The sequence below is a fragment of the Dipodomys ordii genome, unplaced genomic scaffold (assembly GCF_000151885.1).
Source record: "Dipodomys ordii isolate 6190 unplaced genomic scaffold, Dord_2.0 Scaffold87, whole genome shotgun sequence".
Lineage (NCBI taxonomy): Eukaryota > Metazoa > Chordata > Mammalia > Rodentia > Heteromyidae > Dipodomys > Dipodomys ordii.
In genome coordinates, this window is record NW_012267303.1 from 3,549,008 (window position 1) to 3,558,234 (window position 9,227).

General features: G+C 57.3%; 1 protein-coding gene across 1 annotated transcript; it reads right to left on the bottom strand.

Moving 5' to 3' along the window:
- Positions 1–1,241: 1,241 nt before the first annotated feature.
- On the bottom strand, positions 1,242–9,182 carry LOC105992729 (mitogen-activated protein kinase 12). Its single transcript, XM_013025741.1, has 11 exons — positions 9,037–9,182; positions 6,779–6,837; positions 5,760–5,871; positions 5,617–5,646; positions 5,216–5,263; positions 4,703–4,817; positions 3,680–3,751; positions 3,498–3,577; positions 3,343–3,421; positions 3,097–3,270; positions 1,242–1,526 (listed from the first exon to the last, which is right to left on the bottom strand). The coding sequence occupies exons 1-11, from the start codon at positions 9,049–9,051 to the stop codon at positions 1,447–1,449; spliced, it is 864 nt and encodes a 287-aa protein (XP_012881195.1). The 5' UTR covers positions 9,052–9,182; the 3' UTR covers positions 1,242–1,446.
- Positions 9,183–9,227: the final 45 nt, after the last annotated feature.

The following is a 9,227-nucleotide window of genomic DNA, read 5'->3' on the forward strand; positions in this document are numbered from 1 at the left end:
CGGCGAGGCCCCGGCCGGTGCCTCCACCCCGGAGCAGCCCGGAAGCCCCGAAGGGAGCCTAGGGGCCCGTGTGAGCCCCAAGCAGGGCTGCGCGGAGCGGCCTCCGCTGTGCGGGGGACGGGGGTCGAAAGGGAGGGGGGCGGGCGGCGGGGGGCTGGGGGACACGGGGGGCCCACAGGAGGGCACGGGGGCGGGAGGGGTGCAGGAAGGAAGCGCCACTGCAGAGGAAGGCGGTTGTGGGGCTTGAGCTCTAGGCCTGGGCGCTGTTCCTCAGCTCTTCAGCTCAAGGCCAGCGCTCTACGACTTGAGCCACAGCGCCACTTGCAGTTTTCTGGAGGTTAATTGGAGATAAGAGTCTCCTGGACTAGGGGGTGGGAAGGTGGCTCAGTGGTAGAGCTCTTGCCTTGCATGCCTAAGGCCCTGGGTTCGATTCCTCAGCACCACATAAGCAAAAAGAAAAAAAAGCAGGAAGTGGCGCTGTGGCTCAAGTGGTAGAGTGCTAGCCTTGAGCTGAAGAGCTGAGGGACAGTGCCCAGACCCAGAGTTCAGGCCCCACGACCGGACCCAAAAAACAACAACAAAAAAAGAGTCTCCTGGACTTTCCTGCCTGGGCTGGCTTTGAACAGCGATCCTCAGATCTCAGCCTCCTGAGTAGCTGGGATGACCAGCATGAGCCACCGGCCAGCTCCTCCAGATCTGTGATGATCAGCGGTGCCTCATTAGACACAGGAGTTGTCCCCTTCTCCCTAGGTCAGTTGGCCTGACCCTAACACTTCTTTACTATCACCTGGCCCTGGGGCAGGGGGACCAGATTCTGGCTTGGAGCTGGGGAAGTAGGCACTAGCCCTGTGAACTGGGGGGAAACGGGGTGGCAGCTTACTACCTCTGTTCTGTGCACAGAGCAGCAGCTCAGAGGCCTAATTGGGGGGGGGAGGGGAGGAGGGGGGCGGCGTAGGTGTCAGGCTGAATGGAATGGAGTATCTATAAAAAGTTTATTTCCTGTCAGCCAGGTGAGCATAAAATGGCTAGTTTACATTCCAGGCTGGGGGTAAAGAGCCCCCAATCCCCATCCCCAAGGAGAGGTACTGTCCCTGATCAACACTCTGCTTCTTCCCTCTTCTTCCCTCTCTGAAAAACTGGCCTAGACACAGTGCAGTGCAGCAGGGTTCAAAAGCCAGCACTGGCTCCTGAGCCCTGCTAGCTTTGAAGCTTTTTGTACACCCTGGTGGAGGGGCATGTTGGGTAAGAATTCTGTACAGAAAGCTCAAGATGGCCAGCAAGGCTAGCTGGGGACCCCAGAGTGCAGGCTTGGGGAGGAGGGACTCATTTTCTTCAAGTAGACTTCAAGTAAAGTCCAGGATGGTACTGTGGGCTCCCCTCTCAGGAAGGAGAGATGGCACCTTGAAGCCCAAGCTCTTAGGGTGTCCCCATGGCAGCCAGAGATGATCACAGAGCTGTCTCCTTGGAGACCCTGGCCCCCAGGTGCCTGGGAGGCTTGAAGCTGAGCACTTCTTTGTAAGTGACACCTGCAGAGGAGAGGTAGACAGGACAGTTGGCCTTTGCTTTCACCTGCGGCTAGAAGCCTGCACCTTCCTAATCCTAATTAGGCTGTGCCACTTCGGGGAAGCTGTGCTACAAAGCTGGATTTTTCCCAAGGAAACAGGAGGTGATGAGAACTTGTGTTTCTATGCCCAGAGGTTTCACCACATACTCACCAAGGTCTGTTATAAAAGCAAAAGCCACTGGCTATGGGGGGGGGGGGGAAGGACCACAGAAGATCCTGTGGTTTGTGGCTTTAAAGTTATCTGTTTTGCAGTAGAAGCCTTTCCTCTCACAGAACCAAACTCATGATCTATGACACAGCAATTAGGGTAGAACGCCCGCTGGGGGGAGCCACGCAGTCTGGCAGCCCTAAGGAATGCCGGTTTGAGAGCCTCACCTCCCCCAGCCTTCCTACTCGGAGGGTACAGGGTCAAGGACCTGGAGATGGGCAGACAAGACCTGAGACTCAGTGTCACTCCTCAAGCTGCCCTGTTATTCTGGAGCAGAGACGGAAGAAAACAGCTCCATGTCAGAGCTCAAAGGGAGGCCGGCCCTTGAGGATGAAGAGGAGTTGGGCCTAGACGTGGTAGGATTACACACCTGTTGTCCCAGCACCTCAGGAGGCTGAAGCAGGAATGTTTTGAGGCCAGCCTTGTATTTAGAGTTTGAAGTCAGTTTGGGCTACACAGTAAGTCTGAGACCAACCTCAGTTACATAGGTAATCCCAGTGTCAGGAGCTACAAACAGTCAGGCACTAGAGGCTGAAGCCAGCTGGAGCAGGAAAGTCTGTGAGACTTTTGTTGTTGTTGTCAGTCATGGGGCTTGAACTCAGGGCCTGGGTGTTGTCCCTGAGCTTTTCTGCTTAAGGCTAGTGCTCTACCACTTTGAGCCACAGTGTCACTTCCGGGTTTCTGGTGGTTAATTGGAGATAAGATTCCTGCCCAGGCTAGCTTTGAACCATGATCCTCAGATCTCAGCCTGAGCAGCTAAGATTAGAAGCATGAGCTATCAGCACCTGATGATCTGTGGCTCAAGTAATATAGCATAAGCCAGAGCAAAAGAAAGCCCAGGGATAGCATCCAGGCTCTGAGTTCAAACCCCAGGACCCTCACAAGAACAAACAATAAAAGATGAAGGAAGGCCCCTCGGGATGATGGAACAGCAAGCCAGGTCCCAGAGGTGTGAAGAGCAGCCATTTGGGGGACTTGAATCCTTGCTGGTATAGGCAGGGAGAACAAATCCCAGGGCTGCGCGGGCTGGGCTGTCCCCTGTAGGCAGGACATCACGGGGGAGCATTTGGCTAGATCAGGTCTCTGGCCTGGACGTAGGGAAGGCTGGGCATCACAGGAAGGGAGTAGCAGATGGGAGGCCAGGAGTGGCCAGCACTGGTGCACAGAGCTCAGAGCTGCAGCACGAAGTTCCCACCTGCTTCCATGGCCAAGCCTCAATCTCAGACCCCCTCCAGTCACCTTGTCCTCCTCACCTACCCAACAACCCCAGGCAGGAAGTCACTGACTGGACATGTGGGGTCCGGACCTGGCGCCCCCTACTCACGCTTCCACTCCTCAAGGGTGCGGTCCACGTCATCGAAGGAGTCATCGTACTTCAAGGCCTTGGGCTCATCCTCTGTGTCCTGCAGAGACTCAAAGTAGGGATGGGCCAGGGCCTCCACTGCAGTTACCCGCTGCTCGGCATCCAGCACCAGCATTTTCTCCAGGAGATCCACAGCTGGGGGGCGGGGAGGGGGGCACATCAGACCAGGCCACAGGAAGGCCCAGACCCCCAGCTGCCTGGCCATACCCTTAGGGCTTGCATTGGTCAGGACAGAGGCAAAATCCTTCTTCTCTAGCTCAGGAAGACCCTTCATGTAGTTCTTAGCCTATGAGAGAAGCAGGGTGAAGGAACAGGACAGCCCCCAGGCCTGGGCCAAGCTGCCCACCCAGCTGCCCACAGACCTCGTCACTCTGCAGCTTCTGCACGAACTCAGCAGGGGGTGTCCCTGTCACCTTCATGATCTCCTTCAGCTGGTCCAGGTCTACACCAAGGTCAGGAGCATAGCGCAGGGCCAGAGGGAGGGAACTGACTCACCACCCACCACCTAGGCATGAGCCCCTCGCCGAACCACGTGTGAGGATACGATCACTGCCCTTGAACAGTATCTTCCCGGTAATCATCTCCGCCATAATGCAGCCCACTGACCAGATGTCCACTGAGACAAGATCCATCAGTGCCCATGGGTGGAGGTGACCCACGAGTGCCCACACATGCGCATACACACACACACACACACACAGAGCAACTCAGGGTGATGAGGATGCAGACATGGGAAAGGAGAGGGCACCCAGTGGAGAAACACAGAAGAGAGGTGCATACAGGCCTGGGGGAAGAGACTAGAGGGGGCTCCACCTACCACATCCTCCCTCAGCTCCCACCCCAGCTCCACCACCTCTCTGGGGACAGTCTTCATGAGGCTCCCTGTCAAAGACTGAGAAGGGCTGGGTTGTGACAGTGTAGGCCACTCGCTTAGCCCGAGTGAGACCCTGGGTTAAATCCCTAGCACTGAAAAGGAAAAATAACAGAAAGCCAGGTGCTGGTGGCTTGCATCTATAATCTTAGCTACTCAGGAGGCTTAAATCTGAGGATCACAGTTCAAAGCCAGCCCCGTCAGAAAAGTGCAGGAGACGCTTATCTCCATTTAACCAGCAATAATCTGGAAGTAGAGGTGTGGCTCAAGTGGTAGAGTGTCAACCTTGAGCAGAAAAAGCTAAGAGACTTCAAGACTATGACTTTAAGCCCCAATACAAAAAAAGTAATTTGATTAAAGATAGAGGAGCTGGTGCAGGTGGCTCACTCACATCCATAATCCTTCTCGGGAAGCTGAGATATGAGGATCATGGCTTGAAGCCAGCCCAGGGCAGGAAAATCTATGAGACTCTTATTTTCACTAAACTACCCCCAAAAAAGTTGGAAATGGAGCTGTGGCTCAAGTGGTAGAGTACTAACCTAGTACAAAATAAGCTCAGGGACAGAGCCCAGGCTCTGAGTTCAAGCCCCAGGACTGGCACAAAATAAATATAAATAAGCGAGTGAATGAATGAATGGAAGGAGACAGGTGCAGCATGAGTGTCCTTGAGCCTCTGGGGTGGGCTCTGCTTCTCACCTGTCTGTGTGTAGCGCATCCAATTCAAGATGACCTCAGGTGCCCGGTACCACCGAGTTACCACATATCCTGTCATCTCACTGTCTGCCTGTCTAGCCAAGCCAAAGTCCAGGATCTGAGAGAAACGTTGAGAGGAGGACTGAGGGGACCCTGAGGAGTGAGCAGGTCTGCGGTTTCCAGGAGACCTGGGGTTGGCTCCAAAGCACCTACACTGGGGCATCCACCACCCTGCCAAGGCTAAGGACCAGCCCACCTCAGGAGCTGGCACCTGGGATTCTTTCCACTCAGCCGCTTCCTGCTCACTCTGGGGGACAGCCAAACCCTGCTCTGGGCCAGCGTGGCGCGTGCTTGATGCCATCCCCACCAGCACCCCCAAGAGCACATCAGCTGCGCAGTCACTGTCTAGACACCGCAGCTCTGGGCCACCTCCAGGGCCTGAGGACACCAGGGTAGTAGACAGATGGTGAGGGGCTGCTGAGCCAGACGTGAGCTGTCCTCCCCGTCCAGCCTTACCTTCAGTTCACAGTCTTCGTTCACAGCCAGGTTGCCAGGCTTGAGGTCCTGGGGTAGAGAAAAGGAAGAATGGTGTCCTGCCTGCTGGGGGGGGCGTGCCACTGTGTCCTGCCTGCCTGGGGTGTGCCAAGGCAGCACTGTTAAGGATGCCAGTCTGGGTCTGAACTGAGTCCTTGCCTCCGAAGCCCTCCAGTGAGAGTAGATGGGCTATGTGAGGGCAGGCTCCGGCAGGGCTGTGTGGGGGGTGTTGCTGGCATACACACACACACACACACACACACATCCCACAGGAGACTCGATCCTTCCCCCTTACAAGGCTGGACCTGGATCTGAGTGCCCCTCCTGCTCACATGGCGGGCAGAGGCATGGGTGAGGGGTTGCCCATTCCCACCAGAACTTACCCTATGGATGACACCAGTGGCATGGATATACTGTAGGAGAGAGGGGGATTGGCTACTGTCAGCGCAAGTCCCTCCAAGCCAGAAGCTGTACCCTGCCATCCGGGCGTTGCTGACCTCCCCACGGCCACCTCAGCAGGCCCCACCTTCAGCCCTTTCAGCATCTGATAAACAAGGAACTGGATTCTGTCCTCACTCAGAGTCTCATGCTTCATGAGCTTGCCCAGGTCGGTACCCATGAACGGCATTACCAGGTAGCTGTGGGAGCAGGGTCAGGTAGAGTCAGCAGGACAAGGCCGGCCCCTGGATCTGTGCCGGGGCTCACTGGCTGTGGCCCAAACCCTGCAAGACCTTGCCCAGACGGGGACCCCTGGGGTGTCACCCATTGTATCCTCTCCACTAGCCCCTGGAACCTACCGTCTCCCCCACTGAACCACTGCCCCCACTGTGGCCTGCAGCCAACACATGCCCACATCTCTGTCCCACCCCTCCAGTTCAGAATGGAAGGTGGGAGGGGGCTCCACACCGGAAGGAAGGGCACTGTGTGCCCGATGAGGGCTGGCAGCAGGATGTGAGCTTCACGGGCAAGGGGAGCGGGAGTCTGGGGCGGGGCAGTCAAGGCTGGGTGGGTGCAGAGAGGGAAGGGGCATCAGCACCTCCAGAGGGCACTGGGACGCAGAGGCTGCTTTCTGCTCCAGCCCTTCCCTGCTTGCCCCTTGTCTCTGGCTATCTGTAGTGTGAGCCTTGGACTAGTCACCTGTCAGACAGGCTGGGAGGGGGTTAGGGGTGGGGTAGGTCCTCCCTGCTGCCTCTTACCCCATCTGTCAGCAAAGGCCAGTGGCTCTGATTCTGGGCCACACACTGGTGTCAAGGTCTGTGCAAGACCCGCCTGTTCACATCCCACATCCCAGGTTCGTACCTCAGTCAACTTGACGGCTCAGGTGCCTGGGCCTCAAAGGAGGAGGCGGCCCTGGCTCTCCCTAGGAGTGCCAGTGCCCACGGGTTCCACGAGCAATGGGAGGGTGAAGAGAGGGAGCAATGTACCTCTGGGTCCCCACCCACCCAGGGTTTGGGGAGAGAGCCTGGAGTCAGCCTGGGACCAAAATCTGGTACCCAGGAGCCCCGCAGGCTGCCACGCCCGCCTGGCCAGCTAGCCAGCACTCACAAGTCTGTGAAGTCCTCCAGGGTCTCGTCAGGAGTGAACACATCCAACAGCCCGATCACCTGGGGGACAGAGTGCCAGGAGGGATGGACACACACAGATGACATGGGACTCAGCACCCCAAAGGTGGCCCAGTGCTCCACACAGGAAACCCTGTCCTCATCTCCCCCGTGTGCCCACGGCAGCCCCGCCCGGCTCTGCTACACTTGCCTGCAGACACAGGCTATTTCTGGATGGTGACAGCAGGGATCCTCTGGGGGAGGGGCAGCCCAGTCCGGGCTGCCTCCCGTGTCCAAGCACTAGAGACCTTTGGTCCTCCCTCCCCCACATTTCCTTTTCCCTAATCAAGCAAGTCTTGGATTCAAGTCCACACAGCCCCTGGAAACAGCCAACATCTGGTCAGTCCTTACTGGGACCATGCCTCAGCTGTCTAGAGCATGAGCTTGCACTGTGATGGCAGACTTGATCTCCACACCGCTCTGGTTAAGGGAAATGGACAGATGGACAGTGTGACAGTGGCGGTCCGGCATGTGGGAATGACAGGCCCTTCAGGGGCCCATGAAGGTTTCCACAAGGACAGTTGGAAATCCAAGCAGCTAGAGGAACAGGTAAACGTTTCAACAGAGGCCAGGTAAATGACTGAAACAGAAGGAAGAATACTCCCATAGCTTAGGTAACACCTGGCCTCTGCCAAGTGGCTGTGGTCCAGGCCAAGGGGTGGGGGGAGTAAGAGCCTCCTGCTGGGGCTTGCGCTCTCATACCCGAGGAAGGTTGGTCTGTGACCCGTTAAGCCTGTGCGGAAGAGCTTGAGCAGCGGTGTGATACTGAGCCTGTCCTCAAGACTGCAGTACAGGGATGGAGTGGAGTGAGGCCTGAGGCAGAGGGGCAGGTAGGTGACCACTGCAGTCAAGGCCAGAGCTACGGCCAGGAGCATGGCCAGGGGAAGAGAAAGGCCTGGGCACAGGGGAGTCACTCAACCAAGTGGGCAGGGGTCATTATCCTAGATGTAGAGGTAGCGTGTGCAGAGCAGGGGGCTGGGGTTTGAGGAAAGGGAGAGGCCTGAAGCGGCTGGGGGGACACAGGGAGCCGTGCTGGGACTGCGTCCGTTCCCTGTCCCCATCAAGAAGGCCTCCCAGCCCCTTCCAGCCTCTTTCCTCACAAAACACAACTTAGAACTGGCAGTGCCTCCCAACTTGTGTTGGGGGCATCTTGGCGGCAGCAGTGCCCAGCTGTGGAGAGGCCAGGGCCTGCAGGGCAGAGTAGATTCCCTGGCATGTAAGTCAGGGTGGGAGGTGAAGCTGGTTGCTGAGGGCTCATGCTTATCATCCTACTCAGGAGGTTGAGGTCCACAGCATCAAGGTCCAAAGTCAGTTTGGGCAGAAGAATCTATGAAACTGTCTCCAAAATCACCAAGCAAAAATCAGGACTGGAGGCATGGCCCAAGTGATAGAGTATTAACCAAGAAAGCAAGCAAGCAAGCTAAGGATGCACCAGGCCAAACTCCAGTAATGAGAAAGAGAGACAGACAGAAAGACAGAGAGATGGGAGCAAAACAAGGATTGAAGGAAGCTACACTCATGGGAATGAAACAGGTTCAGCCCAGGTTGGGCAGACATGCAGAGCCTGCAAGAAGAAAGGATCTACCAGAGCACCAAGTCTGGCAGTGACTGAGTCAAGGAGGTCTGCTTGCTGGCACACACAAGGACCTGGTTCTCCTAGAGGTCTGGTGGTTAGGATGACCCAGAAGGATAAGAACATGTCAGGCAGGGTGGGGTGGAGATGCTGGAGCAGGGGCTTGGGGTGGGGGTTTAAACTTTCCCCAGGCCATTAGCATAGAGCCTCATACCACCCTGGCCAGAGGCAGACTCTGGAACAAGATTTGGAGTTGCTCACGGCCCAAGTAACACTGTCCACCACCTGAGCAGCAGAATCAGGTGAGCTGAGGGGGAGGGACCGGACGTGGGGTACAAAGGAGGGTCTCCTAGAAAGGGGCATGTCTGTGCCCCTTCCTCCAGGAACACTGCTTTGACCATCAGCCTCACAGCTTTGGGGCCTAGGGGTGGGGGGAGTGACCTAGACAGGGGGGCCGGGAGGAAGCAGCAGCTGGGTGGGACTTGTCGGGGAGGGGAGGGCTGGGAAGAGGAGGGGAGGGAGAAGGACTGAGGAGGGGAGGGTTGGGGAGGGGAGAGGAGGGACAGGAAGAGGTGGGGAAGGGGAGGCTGAGGAGGGGAGGGCCGGGCAGCCGCTGACCGCAGACTCACGTTCTCGTGCCGCATGTGCTTGAGCAGCCGCAGCTCGCGGTAAGCGCGCTTGGCGAACAGCTCGGACTGGAAAGGCCGGTACAGCTTCTTGATGGCCACCCTGGAGCCCGTGCGGCTGTCCACCGCGGAGCTGCGGGGCGCCCGGCTTAGCGGCGGGGCCTGATCCAGGCCTCCCGCCCCGAGCCCCGCCG